The sequence below is a fragment of the Sceloporus occidentalis genome, unplaced genomic scaffold (genome assembly GCF_023333645.1).
Source record: "Sceloporus occidentalis isolate IW3139 unplaced genomic scaffold, rSceOcc1.0.p SCAF_3, whole genome shotgun sequence".
In the NCBI taxonomy this organism is placed as follows: Eukaryota; Metazoa; Chordata; class Lepidosauria; order Squamata; family Phrynosomatidae; genus Sceloporus; species Sceloporus occidentalis.
The window spans coordinates 25,399,127-25,417,096 of NW_028316983.1; the positions used below are offsets into that span (position 1 = coordinate 25,399,127).

At 40.1% G+C, this 17,970-nt stretch overlaps 1 protein-coding gene across 1 annotated transcript in view; it reads left to right on the forward strand.

Annotated features, from left to right (window-relative positions):
* PEDS1 (plasmanylethanolamine desaturase 1) overlaps positions 1 to 14,817 on the forward strand; it is a 42,856-nt gene extending 28,039 nt beyond the window's left edge. Inside the window, exons 3-6 of the mRNA XM_089513841.1 lie at positions 2,665 to 2,756; positions 5,522 to 5,666; positions 7,703 to 7,915; positions 13,652 to 14,817. Of these exons, the coding sequence (XP_089369967.1) occupies positions 2,665 to 2,756; positions 5,522 to 5,666; positions 7,703 to 7,915; positions 13,652 to 13,773 (572 nt within the window). The 3' untranslated portion in view covers positions 13,774 to 14,817. The remainder of the gene's footprint in view (positions 1 to 2,664; positions 2,757 to 5,521; positions 5,667 to 7,702; positions 7,916 to 13,651) is intronic.
* The last annotated feature ends 3,153 nt before the right edge of the window (positions 14,818 to 17,970 follow it).

The window sequence follows — 17,970 nt, forward strand, 5'->3', positions numbered from 1 at the left end:
ATGATTGTGGTGTTTGAGGGTTCCAGGTGCCCAAATTCATGTTTTATAAGGTTAGCCTTCATATTTAGGACCAGACAGAATATAGTGCTCTCTAAATAAACATTTAGATTAGATCACACTTAAATATCTTCAAGCAGAAGCACACATTACTGTCTCCTGAACAGCAAAATTAATTTTACAGTAAGCCACACATTTTAGTCAAATATAAATTGATTGAATGGACCTTTTGTTACTCTTTGCCCCTTGGTTGCAGCTTGAGACTTTCAGCAAAGCCAAAAACATGTCTGCATAATTAATGAAAGAGAACTGTGCAGCCTCACAACTGTTTTCTGGTACTTGAATGGCACAAAACAAATGCTTACAAATCTACACTTAGTGGCTGGCTGCTGCAGTTGGGCTGGGCACATTCCTGAAGTTACATGCCTCTGTCTGGTCTCCTCCTTCCCCTCCCCCATTAGATGAATGGCTTGCTTAGAAATGCAGTTGAGGATTATAAAAGCTGGGGTAGTATGGTTGCTAAGCCTTGTAAACTGTGATGAATCAAAGTTCCCAATTCAAATGTGGCTACCAAGTAACTAAAAAGTTGCTGTTTGTGGCATTGTGCATTATTGGAGTGAAACAGTCTGCCTTATAGACTGCTGTGAGAATGGCTGAGATGGTGTATGTGGGGGATTTACTTTGAACCCTTAGAAGATCTTACTGTTGTAATTGGATGTTACGAGCGTTCATTGGCTCTAAAGTTGGGAAATGAGAGGTGATTTATGGTTCTGGGAAACCCATGAAAACACAGATACCTCTGTCTACTGTATATAGCATATCTTGATTTCAGTAAGGCCTTTGACAAGGTCTCCCATGATATTCTTGCAAACAAGCTAGTAAAATGTGGACTAGACAATGCAGCGGTTAGGTGGATTTGTAATTGGTTGACTGGCTCAGCAATGGCTCCTCTTCAAATTGGAGAAAAGTGACCAGTGGGGTGCTGCAGGGTTCTCGGCCCAGTGCTATTCAACATCTTTATCAATGACTTGGATGAAAGAACAGAGAGCATGCTTATCAAATTTGCAGATGACACCAAATTAATAGGAGTAGCTAATACCCCAGAGGAAAGGGTCAAAATCCAAAATGACCTTAAGAAGGCCAAAACTAAAAAAATAAACTTCAACAGGGAGAAATGTAAGGTACTGCCCTTAGGGCAAAAAAATAAAATGCATAAATATAGGATGGTGGACACCTGGCTTAACAGGACTGCATGAGAAAGGGATCTAGGAGTTCTAGTAGACCACAAGTTGAACATGAGTCAACAGAGTGGTGTGGCAGGTAAAAAAGCCAATGTGATTCTAAGCTGAATCAATAGAAGTAATCAAGGGAAGTAATAGTGCGGCCACTCTATTTTGCTTAGGTCAGGTCTCACCTGGAATACTGTGTCCAGTTTTGGGGATCACAATTCAAAAAGGATGTTGTGAAGCTAGAGCATGTCCAGAGGAGGGTGACAAAATGGTTCTTCTTTCTTTTAATTAAAATTTTATTAATACATTCTAAAACAAAACATGACAACAAACAGTAAACCAAAACAACAATAAATACAGGCAGTAACCCAGATAAGGCCCTGAAAATTATAGATAAAAGGTGTATTCAGGGATCCTGACAGAAATGGTGAAGGGCCTGGAAACCGTGCTTTATGAGGAGAGACTTAAGAAGCTGGATATGTTTAGCCTGAGGAAGAGAAGGTTAAGAGATGATATGATAGCCCTGTTTAAGTATTCGAAAGGTTATCGTATTGAAGATGGAGCAAGCTTGTTTTCTACTGCTGCAGAGACTAGAACACAGAACAGTGGATTTAAACTACAGGAAAAGAGATTCCACCTCAACATTAGGGGGGACTTCCTGACAGAGCAGTTCAACAGTGGAACACACTCCCTCAGAGTATAGTGGAGTCTCCTTCTTTGGAGGTCTTTAAACAGCCTGGCTGGCCATCTGTCAGGAGTACAGTCGGCCCTTCTTATACACAGATTTTTTATACACTGATTCAAGCATCTATGGTTTGACAATGTTCAAAAAAAGTATAAATTTCAAATATCAAACCTTGATTTTCCATTTTGCTATGTCATTATATTTAATGGGACTTGAGCATCCACGGATTTTGTTATCCCCAGGGGATCTTGGAACCAAACTCCAGCGTATAACAAGGGTCCACTGTACTTTGATTTTGTGTTCATACATGGCAGGTGGTTGCACTGGAAGACCCCTGAGGTCTCTTCCAACTCTATGATTCTTTGATAAGAGTTTGCTTACCTATGTTTTCTAGGTGTTTAAATATTGGGTTCTGAATATAATCCTAGAGTTTGGGAAGGTTATTCTTTTGGACCACAATTCCAATACACACACACACAGAGAGAGAGAGAGAGAGACAGACAGACAGACAGACAGAGACAGAGATATCGGCATGATCACTGAGATTTGTAGTCACAAAATTATTCTTCCTAAGATCTAAGATGTCAAGTCTCAAAGGTGCCATGGTTTTTTTTCCCACAGAAATGGAAAATCTTTGCCATGATCAACCTTTGTATATCTTTCAAAAGAGCACCTATACAGTATTGAGATGTTGTGTGGTTTTTAAAAATAGCAATAATTTTTTTTTCTCCCTCCTCTTCTTTGTCTCTAAAGTTGCAGGAGTTATTACTGCTGACTTTGTCTCAGGTCTGGTGCACTGGGGAGCAGACACATGGGGATCTGTAGACCTGCCAATTGTTGGAAAGGTTTGACTTTTAAAAATGTCATTATTATTATTATTATTATTATTACTATTGAGATTTTTTAAAGCTGAATTCATGTACAAGACTATTAATTTTTTCCTATATTAATGTTTGAAGCTTATTTATTTATTTAGAATATTATTACCAGTGGTGGGTAACTGTGGACGGCTAGACAGCTACTTCAGCCCCCGAGGAGACCTTGAATGGCTGCACTCCCCAACTGCATCTATGCCTGTAGTTTGTTTTCCAAGTCCCCTACTCCCAAATGTCCTCTGGAGGACAGAGGGAGCATTGTCACCCTGTTTGGGGCACCTTTCTGGGTCACTATAGGATGATAGGTTTGGCATAGGGTCTCCATAAGTCAGAAATGACTTGAAGGCACACAACAACAAATAGGCCGAAGAGACACTTAACAAGAGGAGGTGACTAGATATAATTTCCTGTTCACTTTCTGCTTCAAAAAAAGTTCTCTCCTGGACCTAAACATGGTGGAAATCCTATCCACATAGAGAACACTATATTGCAAAAGTATTTTTTCCCAAAAAAAATATGCCAACAAAAACAGCCCCCGTGGGCATTTCATGCAGCCCTCAGGACATGTTTTGCCCATCTCTGATTTATACCCTGCTTTCAATTGCAAAGGTTCCCAGCTTCCTAGACATTGTGGATAGGATAGGATAGGATAGGATAGGATAGGATAGGATAGGATAGGATAGGGAATATTTGGGTGCAGAGTCCCAGAGTAGATTGATCCTATTGAAACATTATGGCCCTACCATAGTTTGACCATTAAACATGCTTAGGTCTTGCACACTGCCTTCAGTTCCTAATCTAATTTCCTTGCTTGCAATAATCACAGTTTTCCCTGACATCTAGCTTGACCTATTTGTATTTATGACAAAACCACTCTTCTCCAACCTGGTGCTCTTCAGATGTTATAGTCAGCGCCTCCTATCAACATGGCCAACAGGCAGGAATGTTGGGAGTTGCTATCCAGAATATCAGTAGGGCATCGGATTGGGGAACCAAATCATAATCTGCCTCCAAACAAATTGGAAACGCACTTCAAGCTGAATTCTCATTCTGCTTTGGAAATGAATTATGGTTAATATTAACTGGACCAGATTGATGTTATTAGACCTTCTGCTTTTAGCTGTTTAAAACATAACATCCAAATGTTAGCCAAACATTAAGAACTTGCCTGGGCTCATAGTTCTTTTCCCTCTTGCATCTTTTGTCTTTGTCAGTCTGGTCCAGTTACTAGACGTTCTTGTTTTAGCCATTTAAAATGTGAAACCCATCAAAAAAAGAAGAAGAAAAAGCAAGATTGTCACATTATATCAGTTTTTTTTAAAAAATCCTATTTGTGTGTTTATTCTTTTTAGGAAAAGACCACAAGAGAATATGAGGGCTGCCTAATAACTATTTTGGACCTTTTCAGCTTTAATAAAAAGAAGCAATTGTCACAGTTGAAATCTAAAGTGCACATCTTGTGCTTCTTTCTATGAGCTAAAACAATTTAACCACACCATCACTGTTCAGCATCTTAACACTGGCTAGTGCAAGTGTCTTCTCTGCTGATCTGATTACAAACTGTGTTTGATCTCTCCCTACCTGCCTCCCTCCCTTTATCCCATCATAATAAGCTTGGTGTACTTAGCAGAAAACTGACGTATTGTGCCAAGCTAAGCTTGTTCTAGATGCAGGTTCTGTCTTCAGAATGAATGCAGTGGGTAGCTTTAGGCCACCATGTCTCCAGAGCTTGAAAAAGTTACTGTTTTGGACTATACATCCCAGAATCCTCCAACCAGTATGGTCAGTATAGTCAGAGGCAGTCCTGCGATTAAGGTCGCCACGGATCCCATTTTGGGAGAAAGGCAGGATATAGGTGCAATAAACAAACAAACAAATAAGGTGGCCATACTGACTGGGGGAGTCTGGAGGTTGTAAGCCCAAAAAGTAGCTTTTGCCATTTTTGCCTAGATCGTCCTAGTCTCAAATACACTTTAGGCAATGATAAGTAGAACTTGGAAATTTTTTTTAATGTAATCCATTGTGTGACTTATTACAAAGCCTCCCATGATTTGCAACCATTAACATTGCCAGGACGTGTGTCTTTATTTTTGTAGTTTTTTACTATTTTGGTTTTGAGAGGGTAGGGCAGTGTCACACACATTGATTAGAGCAGGTGTGGGAAACATGCAACCTTCTAGATATTCCTGGACTGCAAATCCCAGTATTCTTTAGCACTGGGTTATGTTGGCTAAGCTGCTGGGAGTTACACTCTAAGAACATCTGTAGGACTGTATTACCTCCCTTCCTATTAGAAAATAGCATAGAGTAGTGGAAAATTCTACTGAAGATGTCTCTAAAATACCGTTTAGAAATAAGTTGATAATGTTACTTATTACAGGAACCAAAAAAAGGGTGCTCATGTTAATTCCTTGCATTACTTTTAAAATGTAGGTTCTTTATGTCCTTGTTAAAAAAGCAGGGGGTTACTTGTATTACTTCCTTATTACCAAACTTGAATCATAAACTGTGTTCTCCAATTTATTGTAATGCTAATAAAACACCTGATTGACTGTGGCATGGAGGAATGCTCTCCAAGTGACAAGCCAAGAATGTGGTCCTCTTTTGATTGTTGTATCAATTACTTTCCTGTTTGTGAGTAGATAAGCTAGTAGAATTTGTGTGGGCTGAGAAGCTCCTTGGACTTGGCTGTTAAGGTTGACATAATTGCATTTCTCCATTCTTCCTACTTGCAGGCTTTTATTAGACCTTTCAGAGAGCATCACATTGACCCAACAGCAATTACCAGACATGACTTCATAGAGACCAATGGCGATAACTGCATGTTGGCGGTAGTTCCATTGGCAAACATGGCCTACAAATTGGTGTCTTTATCACCAGGTGAGCGACTATAAATCTGTCCATAAACTGAACTTCTGTCATTCATGAAGTTTAAATATGATTGTCATCATCATCACTGTCGCCACCACCACCACCATCATAATTCATTTAATCTTTTTGTTCATGCAGGCTTTTCATACTTAATCATTATCGGGGAGGCTTTTATATGAGAGGTGTTCAATTTATGTTTTTTTATGTTTTTATACGTTATTTTATATTGTTTTAACAAGATGATTTTAATTGTGTTTTTTTTAAATTATTGTAAAGTTTTTAACTGTTTTATCTGCCATTCACCTTGGGTCCCTTTCCAGGAGAAAGGTGGCATATAAATGAAATAAGCATCAAATACATTTCTATAGCACTATCAGTGTACATGGCACTTCACAGAATAAAACAACCAAAAAGACAGACCTGCGAAAGGTGTATAGTGTAAACACACACACACACAAAAGAGCCAGCACAATGTAGTGGTTTGAATGTTGGGCTAGCGCTCTGGGAGATTTGGCCATGGAAACCCACTAGATGATCCTCAGTATGTCACATACTCTCAGCCTCAGAGGATGGCAATGGCAGGTTCCCACTGAATAAATCTTGCCAAGAAAATCCCATGATAGATTCATCTTAGAGTCACCATAAGTCAGAAACAACCTGAAGGCATATAACCACAAATAGGAAGGAGAAATACAAATATAAAACCAATACAATACAATTGTAAAGCAAAATACTGTATTGATAAAAAAAATACCAATGTAGTATAATCAAAACAAATACATATAATAAAAGATATAAGATTTTTAAACTAAATTGAACTAAAATTCCATAAGCTTTGGAAAACAAAACAGGGAATTAGGTTTGAATGGCCATATCATGAGGAAGTGAGAGTCTGATAGGAACAGGCTCTGAGGTAATATTCACCTGCCTCCTTCTTCTCATGGCAGGGAGATGGCCACCATCTGGGAGAGTTACTTTTTCAAATTTTAATTCCCATAACCCTCAACCAACATAGTTGCTAGTCACGGGATGGGAACTACAGTAGGCAGCCCACCATCAAAGCTTCTCCAGGTTACTTTTTCTTTTTGCTGGATCACAACCTCTGGTCATGCTGGCTGAAGATTTTGGACATCATCGTCATCATCAAAAATTCTTTGCCAAGCCCATCTGAGTACAGTATTTGGTAACCACTGTTGGGCTGGTCATCGGGCAGCATTTCAGAACATTTATTTATTTATTTATTTATTTATTTATTTATTTATTTCATCTGTATGCTGCCTTTCTCTCAGAAGGGACCCAAGGTGGCTCACAAATAAAACTTTATTTTTAATTACAATTTTTAATTTAGAACAATTAAAATCATCCATAAACAGTATAAAATTATATATAAATATATAAATTAAAATGAATCACTTAGTTGCTACAGTGTCACAGAATAAACTGCTTAAATTGTATCATCCCATAGGAAGAGTTCTGGTACTGCAAGGCAAGATGGTAGATGTGTCCAGATATTTTTGTACTCCAGTTTTAATTAGGGATGCCTAAATACCCTAAAGGTAACAGATCCCATTTGGTCTTGGAAACTAAGCGGAGTCATCCCTAGTTAGTACAGTGGACTCTTGTTATACGCTGGGGTTTGGTTCCAAGATCCCCCGTGTATAACAAAATCTGTGTATGCTCAAGTCCCATTAAATATAATGACATAGCAAAATGGTGTCCCGTATAAAAAATGGAAAATCAAGATTTGATATTTGAAATGTATACTTTTTTTGAACATTTTCAAACCATGTATGCTTGAATCCGTGTATAAAAAATCCGTGTATAACAAGGGCCGACTGTATTTGGATGCCAATGAATCCCAGATGCTCTAAGCAATATTTCAAAGGAAGGAACTGGCAGAACCATCTCTGAATATTCTTTACCTAAGCAAACTATGAAATCCATGGAGTCACCATAGGTCGACAGGTGACTTGAAGGGACACATGCATATTTCAATTAGAGTAAAATGGATCCTACCTCCCCTGCCCCACTTTTGTCTTTTCCAGAAGCATTACACCAAACGTGCCCTTGGGAGTGTTACGTCTTTGCCCTGGCTATATTTGCAACCTTGACAAACCAGATTCACAAGTGGTCTCACACCTACTTTGGTCTTCCTCGCTGGGTAATCTTCCTACAGGACTGGCACATTATTCTGCCACGAAAACACCACAGGATCCACCATGTGTCTCCTCATGAAACTTACTTCTGTATTACTACAGGTAAAGAAAAGCAAAACTCCATTTCTTCACATGGCGGACACTTTTTAAAATTTCATATGGCTGAATGTTGGACAGTATCCACCCCAATTTAATATGTGGTTGTGTCCCAAATACAGACAGAAGTCTTAGCAGAGCATCTACTACCAGTATTCTTAACCCCTTGCCCCTCGCTCTTTGAATGCTGAGCAGAGGGGGACTGACGATTTGGGTTCAGAAAATAGTGAATGCCTTTTCCTGAAAGTAAGTGGTTTGGGGACAATTCCTAATGAAGCCAGGATATTATCTTAGATGGCAGCCAGTTTCTGATTGTAGGTGTTTTTAGCAAGGTGCTCGAGCACATTTCTGCCACTCCAGCCACACTTTCAATTATTTAGGATCCATTCTAGTTCCTCCTTTTGGTTTCAAACCTGGTTTTGGCACAGAATCCCTTGGAATCCCTAACAGATGTCCTGTGCCAAAAAAGCAATAACAGATGGGGTGTACCTGTTGCGGTGGGGGAGGGGAGGTGAGACCCAAAATGAGCGCATTGCTCTCTCCAAATAAGAAATCTGCACCTTCAGATGAAATTTTTCTTCAGACCCCAATGTTTGACATTGTCACAACTTAAAACTTCAGTTGAGCATTTAGAAATACAGTTCAGGCATCCCCAACAAAAAGGGGAAAGCAAAGATTCCAAGGGAATGCAAATATAGCAAAAATAAGAATTCCAGATTGTTATTCAGTGTTATTTTCTACAGTGCTAGAAATCTGAGACCAAAGAAAAATTTCTTTTGTGAGAGGCAGAATTCTTATTTGGAAAGGCTGTGCCTTCATCCCACCCCCCTGCTCCCCCATGTGCTATATCCCTGAATAGAGAGGGTGCAAAACCTGGGGGAGAGGGTTGCAGCCTTTGATACAATTGACTATAGGACCCTTCCAGATAAACCCTTATCAGTTAGACATTGATGGGGGTTGGATTCTTGTATTTTTGATACTTTTATTCCTTCTGGGGGGCCAATTCTAGAAGATATTTTAGGTAAACATCCAGTTCAATTTATGTAGTACTGTCCCCAATGCTGTAACAGCTGCCTGAACCTTCCACAGATATTCGAGGGTGCGGACCCCAGATCTGCGAGTTAAGAGGGGCAATTGTATTTTGTCCTCCATGGATTTGGAGATTTAGCCAACAGTAGTGATGAATGATTGGCCCTCTAGGCCTGAGTGGGCTGACCTACTGGGATTTTCTTCCTATCTTCTTTCTTAACCGTCCAGCTCTCACATCCATACACGGTAATAGAAATACGATGGCTTGTATGATTCTTACTTTTGTGGTCAGTTGTATATCTTTGCATTTTAGGATCTTGTCTAGTTCTTTCATAGCCATCCTTCCTAGTTTTAAATCTTCTGATTTCCTGGCTGCAGTCCCCATTCCTATCAATGTTTGATCCCAGGTATAATTCTAGGTAAGATGTGTATTTGGAGTGAGGTGCCATTTGGCATATTGATGGCACAGGACTTACTCTCTTTTTGATCTGATTTAGGGGACAGCTGAATGAACCAGTGCTAGGCCATTCTAATGGTCTTGGGTAGAGCTTGGGAAAATTCCTTTTGGGAATTACAACTCCCAAATTTCCTGAGTGGGAGTGGTGAATGTTTCACTGCAGCAAGGCAAATTTCCATCCACAGAATCATAGAGTTGGAAGAGACTGCAAGGGTTATCCAGTCCAACCCCCTGGCATGCAGGAAATCTCAATCAAAGCATCCCCAACAGATGGCCATCCAGCCTCTGTTTAAAGACCTCCAGGGAAGGAGACTCCACTACACTCCGAGGGAGTTTGTTCCACTGTCAAACAGCCCTTACTGTCAGGAAGTTCCTCCTAATGTTGAGGTGGAATCTCTTTTCCTGTAGCTTGCATCCATTGCTCCGGGTCCTAGTCTCTGGGGCAGTTTTTTTCCTCAGATTAAATCCAAGCATTCTTTAATGGAAAGAAGGTCCAAACAAAGTAGGCCATCTATATTTACTCTTCTCCCTCTTCCTCATCTTCATATGAGTCAATTCCCACCTCTTCATAATCCTTCTCCAGGGCAGCCATGTCTTCTCTTGCCTCAGAGAACTCCCCTTCTTCCATACCTTCCCCTACGTACCAATGCACAAAGGCCTGTTTGGAGGCTGTGGAGACCATTACTGAAAAAGAGCTCCCTGGATCCCACAATTCTAAATAACTATTGGCCAGTCTCTAACAGTACATTCTTGAGCAAGATTCTGGAGCGAGTGGTGGCCTCCCAGCTCCAGGGATTTCTAGATGAAATTGATTATTTAGATCCATTTCAATCTGGCTTCAGGCCTGACTATGGCACAGAGACAGCTTTGGTTGCCTTGGTGGAGGACCTCCCCAGGGAACTGGGCAGGGGAGTATGTCCCTGTTGGTCCTGCTGGATCTCTCAATGGCTTTCAATACCATCAACTATGGTATCCTTCTGAGCTGCCTTTTTGGGATGGGACTTGGGGGCATGCTATGCAGTGGATCCGGACTCAGAAGGTGGTGTTGGGGGGACTCCTGTTCGACTTCTTGGCTTTTGTTCCCCATGCTGTTCAACATCTACATGAAGCCTCTAGGAGAGGTCATCTCGAGTTTTGGGGTGAAGTGTCATCAGCTCTATCTCTCCTTTCCATTTGACTCCAAGGAAGCTGTCTCTGTGCTGAACCAGTATCTGTTGTCTGCAATGGACTGGATGAGGGCTAACAAATTGAAGGCTAATCCAGACAAGACAGAGGTGCTCCTGGTCAGTCATAAGGCAGATCAGGGAATTGGGGCTGTGCCTGAGATGGATGGGGTTACTCTCCCCCTGAAATCTCAGGCTTGCACCGTGGGTGTGCGCCTGGACTCCACTCTGAACCTGGATGCCCAGGTTTCAGCAGTGGCCAGGAGTGTACTTGCACAATTAAAACTATAGTGCGCTAGCTGCGCCCATTCCTTGAGACATCTGATCTGGCTACAGTGACACATGCTTTGGTTACATCCCGTTTACACTATTGTAACACACTCTACATGGAATTGCCTTTGGAAACTGGTTGGAAACTTCAGCGGATCCAAAATGCTGCAGCTAGAGAACAATGACCACAGCCAGTTATAGGGAGCATATAACGCGTGTATTGAAACAGCTTCACTGGCTAATGGTTCATTTCCGAGAACAATTCAAAGTTCTGGTCACAATCTATAAAGCCCTACACGGCTTAGGTCCAGACTATTTGAGAGACTGTCTCTATCCATACAAACCAACCAGAGCCCTAACATCCCCATAGAAATCTTTCTCTCAGTCCCACCACCATCCCAGGCTCTCTTGGTGAGGACACGAGAGAGAGCCTTCTCAGTGGCTGCTCCCACCCTCTGGAATGCCCTTCCACAGGAGGCTGGCCCCCTCCCTGCTGGCCTTTCACCACCAAGCAAAAACATTTTATTCCAGCAAGCTTTTTAAAATCATACAGGCCTGGTTTAGGTTAAGGGTTTAGGTTATTTTAACTTGATTATTTTAATTGTTCTAGAGTGTTTTAATGTGGTGTGTGTGTGTGTGTGTTGTAAGCTGCCTTGGGTCCCAACTTGGGAGAAAGGCAGGGTTAAATAAATAAATAAATAAATAAATAAATAAATAAAATGACTTGCCCAAGGTTACCCAGCAGGTTTCCATTGCCAAGCTGGTATTTAAACCCTGGTCTCTAGAGCCATAGCCCACTGCTCAAACCACTATACTGGGTTGTCTCTTGTGCCTTTGAAAATTGCTATTTTATACTGTGTCCTGAGAACAGGGATGGGCATAAAGACCCTTAAGATTGCTTTGCGGCTCTAAACCCCTCTAAATCTCTTGGACCAATTTTCTCCCCTCTGGCAAAAAAGATACTTCTTGAAGTGTCTAGGAGGATCAAGTTACCTTTTAATTTGGTTGCAGCCCCCCTTACACTGTTTTGCATTAAGAATGAAAATGCATATTTATAAAATCAGAAGTGGGCCTGTGGGATGTTGTTTTTTGTTGGAAATGTAGGTAGTTCTTGTGCCATCCCGTAAGTGCTCCAGAGATCTGAAAATTGACTAGCAAACCCACTGCTCTTGCCTATGCTTTAAATCATTTTGAAAGCCTCCTAAGAATAGGAACCCTGGTGACCTGTCAGGTTGAAGGGTCTGCAGGTAGAAATTGTGTGTGTGTACATGTACACAACTGATTTTCCCCCCTTCTGCCAGCAGTTCTTCAACTCTTCTGATTTCTGGAGGTCCTGTGAACCTTGTCCATGGAGCACGATTACTGGAGGGGGGGCTGAAAAACGGAGAGGTGGCGAGCAAAAACATGATCTCGGCTGTTAATATGAATTACAGTATACAAATTAAAGAAATACCTTTTCCATTATTATGAATGCCACATATGTAGCAGTAATGTTTCACTTGTAACCCTAGCCAATATTCTCCCAAGTCTTACTTTGCAAAATAGAACTTAAAGGGTGTTGAGTGTCATTTTGATCATGTCTCTGGCACCTGATCTTCTTATTCTTCATGTCAGGATTTACTGATCGCATTAGGTAGGTAACAAAGCAATGTTACTCAATAGCTGACGTGCATGCAGTTCAGTATTTATTGATGGCTTACACTTGGTATTTTGATAGCTTATGCTCATTTTGGTGTTTTTGTTGTATGCCTTCCAAGTTGTTTCCAGCTTATGGCAAACCTAAGGCAAAAACCTCTCATGGGGTTTCATTACCAAGATTTGTTTTGGGGAAGAGGTTGCCCAAGTTTACCCAGTGTGGTTTCATGGCTGAGCAGGATTCAGACCCTGTTCTACAGTCCAGTAATCAAAGCACTGCACCATGCACACCTCTGAATTGTCTTCTACCAGCATCAAGTTTCTCCAAGCCCCTTATTTTTCTTAGCTTTGACTCCCTTCCATCTATTGACATAATCAACACATTGTATACATTTATTTATTTATTTACAGTATTTATACCCCACCCTTCAGCCCTAAAGGCTCTCAAAACATCTTACAATTATTATTAATTTTAGTTAGACTCAGGCTTATAATCTAAAAAGACATGACACAAAAGGAGAAGGGAATGGTGGTGGGGAAGGGGATCTGGCACTTCTTCTCTCCCTCTGAGGCCTGGACCAAGGCAGATGGATTGGAGGGAGCACTCTGCTTCTTAATTTAGGCCAGGCCCATGGAGCTGGGCCTGTATCTCTCCCTCCATAGCCGGATGGCACCAGATGGTTTGGATTGGATTATACATTGGTTTGGATCCATGGTGTCTTTTCTATCATGGAAGATCCAATCTAACTAAATTTGAAGATCATCTCTTCCCTCCCTCACTTAACAATTCCTGTGACAAGATTCTCTCTTTAGTGTTTTTTGGGGTACTGGGGTGGGAAAATTTACTTTTTTCAGTCCAGTTGGATGCATTTAAAATTTGGATTAAGTACTCTTAAATTTTCAAGGACACTAGTAACTGATTTGTGTGACCTCTTTAAAATTAGGCTTGTCAGTCCAGTTTATAATGTCACATGAAAACCACATAAACATGTTTGTGTATACCCATAAGGAATTCATGTAAACAGATAAGGTGATCAAAGAGACCACAGAGTAACTTTCACCTGACTTGTATAGAATGGGTTATATCTTCCTTCTTCATAAAGATGCCGAGTGATCTTACACCTAGCATTCAAAACAAATGAGTTCTTAATTCATTCCATCTCCTTCTTCCTTTCTCTTACCTTCCAGGCTGGCTGAACTACCCACTGGAAAAAATCAGGTTTTGGCGGTTCCTGGAAAATATCATTCAAGGACTGACAGGCGAAAAACCTAGAGCAGATGATATGAAATGGGCTCAGAAAATAAAATAACTCTTGCCAGGCTTCTACTGTCCTTATACTTGTTGCCAATATTTTTAAAAGAAGAAAAAAAAGCCATCAGCCAAATTAAAGACTTGCAAAGAAATAATGGACTAAAAGCACAATGCTTTTAAAAAGTGCTAACAGACTGCAAGTTAAAGGACTCACTCTTCAAAATAATACTTGAAAATGCAAATGGCTTTTTCCCATTTGTACCGAGCACCTTCTGTTAGCCACACCTGCCGATGTTGACTGTTTTCATCCTTGAGTCTCAAAAGCCATTAGTCAGAGAAGACACTGTACCATTTCTAGTAACATGTCATCGGCACAGTAAAAAATGTGTTGTATCAACATGATTTTACCACTTTGAAAGTAGTATGAGACACAAGATAGCATATGAGCATTGTGTTTAAAGGAGCAGATTCAAACTTACTGCATGAGAATCAGAAGGAAAGAAAGCTCATGAAATTGTCATCTCTTCAATGCATTTTGTGTTTGGTACACTTTCCAGTTGCTTCATCTTGCTATCATGTCAAGTCTTAGTCTATGTGTGCAGCAGAACACTGTACACTTAGTTTAGTGTGCAGCAGAACACTAGGGAGTCTTATTCAGCTGGTGGGTTGAAGGATCTTTGCTGTTGTCTGTCTCCTGAAATAAACAAGTGTTCCACTTCCTTGATATTTGAGCAGACCATTGCTATATATGCCTGTAACTAACTTGGTAGCAATCTGAGGAAAAACAGACCATGTTCTGTGTGAGTGTCAAACATATAAATCACTTGTATTAGATCACTTAGTGTTCAGTGATTGGATTTGTTTCAGTATGATTCTTCCAATAATCATTGTTTAAACTAGATCTAGAAAATTGGGCACATCATTAAATTTATATATTAGAAGGATTAGGTTAATGGTGTGTATTTTTAAAGGTGCTTGCTCATTCATGTAAATATCATAAAGCCTTAATTTCTTTGGTGTAACATGGAATAATATTTTAATGTGGTCTGAATGTACATAATTTATAACAAAGCAGTTCGATTATACTAATTGCGTTTGTTAAGTCTTGTTGCAATTCACTTTATTTATTTCATGAGGGTACAACTAAGTGTCATTTATGAGCAAATGCAAATTGTAGAATAGATCTTGAGCAAACTCACAGGATCAAGAGTAGATTTCTTGATCTGTATAAAAGACTGGTGGAATATTCTATAGCATAAAAAATCCTCTTTTTGTGACACACTTATGTGCCTCAACAATGAACAGCCTTTTATTGCACCTTAACCGTAGCTGCCTGTGTTAAAAACACTGGCTTCCACTTGCATTTCTCAAGATCTAGATTTCTCTGTTTTTATGTACACGTTTCCTATGTTCATGCCATGGTTCTACAACAACTTGCATGGATGTTATAGGCCTTGATATTCTAAGTGGGTGGGAATAAAAAAGAGGACCATCTTTATAGTGAATATTACTGATGATAAAAGAATAAAAATACCTTTCAGGGCTGCTTTTCAAGATAAAATCCCCCTAAGGTGGATGATATCATAAACTGAAATTTTTCAGACCATGAAAACAATGCTCATGAAATTCATAAGTCATTATAATAGTTTCCCCAGTTTTGTATTCTCCATTTAATTTGGACTACAGTTCTCATTAACCATAGCCAGTGATAATGAGGCTTTTAGTCCGGAAGTTGAGGGGAGCTTGCACTAAAATAACAAAATAGCAACAATTGTTTTGAAGGCAGACTGGAAGAATAAGTCTTTAGAATTCAATAAAGAGGCCAAATGTACTGCTTTGTTCCAAAGATGTGGGACTACCACAGAAAAGTCTCTGTTTCCCAAAACATGCCAATCATATTGTGCTCACCAGTGGACCAAAGAACAGCGAATGAGATGCTGCTCTTAAAGCAAGGCAACTCATAAAGACTCAGGTGGTCTTTCACCTGGAACATAGTTGTTTCTTCCTCAAAGTTTCAGCCCACCCCAGATCATACTATTCTTAAGGCTTCCAGTGTCTTTCAGTTAAATATTTTCACATTTATGTGCTTTGTTTCAGGACTCTGCTTTTAAAACAATAATGTGTTTGCAGCCATGAAATTGATGTATCTTTCTCCAGCCTCATTCTGCCACAGCTGTAATTGTAGTCTTAAACCTCCTAAGGGAGGGAAGAAGGCAGACCTACACCTGATGAAGCTTCAATACAAGGAAGAGTGCAGAACTGCATATGTTCCAAGCAATAATATACATCCAGTTCAAGTTGCAGCTCTTCCAATTGACAGAGTTGCCAGTGAAAATCTATTTCAGAGCAATATTTTTTGGTTTAGCAGGGTTAGGTTGTGTACCAGTTTCACTTGGACACCAAAGATAATTGAATTGGCAGGTAAATATCTTGCCTGAGCTTTTGTGTCACGTTAAATTGAAACAATAAATATGCTTTGTGCTTGCCAACTACCTAGGATACATGGGCGTCCACTGCCACTTTGTCTTCCTGCCCTAGTCCTATTCTCTGGATCAGGAGCAACATTGAAGCTTAGGTCATATATTTGCCACCTCACTGCGTGCTGACCCCTGCTTTCTTCATAGCTTTCAAGATTACAAAGGATTTGAAGGTGCACACTACATGATTATGGCACTATGATTGCATTGAAATTGTCATGACTTCATCTTGCAGAATTCTGGGCTTTGTATTTTGATGAGGCACTAGAGCTTTCTGACTCAGGATTCTAAAAGTAAATGTGCCTACAAATTGCATGTTGACTAATGGTGATGCCATGAATTTCATAGAGTTTTCTTTAGCAAGGAATATTGAGAGGTGGTTTTGCCAGTTCTTTCCTTTGAAATACAGCCTATGGCACACAGTGTTAAAGTCTTCTATCCAAGTACTAAGTAAGTCTGACCCTACTCCACTCCCAAGATCAGAGAGGGTCTGGTGCTTCAGAGCATTTAGGCCTTGGATTATGAATAACCCTCCCTAAACTGCCAATCCCAGGATTCCATAGGCTTGAACCATGGCAGTTAAAATAGAATGACAGCACTAGAATTGTGTAGTCTGGAAGGGCCCCAGTTAGATGGAAATGGGGCAAAGTATCATGAGTGGACACTGATGAAAGAGCAATAAGTGTGACTTGGTGTTTTGAATAATCATTTGCAGGACTGGCCTTGGTAATGGATTGATACTTTTAAAGTCAGTCTTTAAAATGGTTGTACAAAATATGCCAAGCCAAGCAAACCTTACAAGTCAGATAATAACTGAAAATCAGACTGTACTGGTTATGTTTTATGGTACACAAGATCTGTGTCCTGAGGTGGATAAGTTTTGGAAGCGGTTGGCTGTGAAACTTAAAGAACACAAGAACTTTAAAATGTTGCTTATTAAACATGAATGACCCACTGACTCCAGTCTCTGAATTGCCCTCAAAACACACTATAGTTTCCCTTTTCTCTTCCACTACACACTAGTGAAGCACAATAAGTAGCACTGTGCAGCACTGCAGTGTGCAATGCAGAAGTACAGTTATCCGATTAAGGAAATTGTCCCCTTTCTTTCAGAGAGGCTGCTGGGTTATTTTAGCCTATTCTGAGCTCATGTTGTAATTAACAGACCAGTCTATTTAATTTTTTTGGTATCATTAAGTTGTGAATGCTCAGACATTATGTTGGTTCATCAGATGAGTTGGGAAGGAATTGGGGAGAGGATACCTCATGGGAAGCATATTTCTAACTTTCATAATGTGCTGTGAGCAACATTAACATGTTTTTTCTATGACTAGCCATGGTAACATCAGTAAAAGTAATACGTTGAAACATACACTCTGACTGGCTTCTTCAAACAGTGGTGGCTGTCACACACATCCTGGCTCTCCTTCTTACTTTGACTACTTGTTCTATTTTTATTTCTTGTTCTTTCTGTCCTCCTCTCCCCAAGTTCAAAGCAATACAGAGCCTTATCCCACAGGTTTCAAGTGAGAAGGTATGTACATACTTTTATAGCAAAGTCAGAAAATCACAATAGCAGTGTACCTGCAATATAAAGGGGCTGATATAATCTTAAGACCTTTAGGTGTTGGATACACCAAAGTAGGACTACAACCAGGTTCTCCTGTAATCAATTTCAATGTTACTTTTGCAGATAAAGATCAGTGTTATGCTGTAAGGCAGAATAACAAACACTTAAAACATTAATGTTCCATATCATTGTTGTATGTCAACAGTGG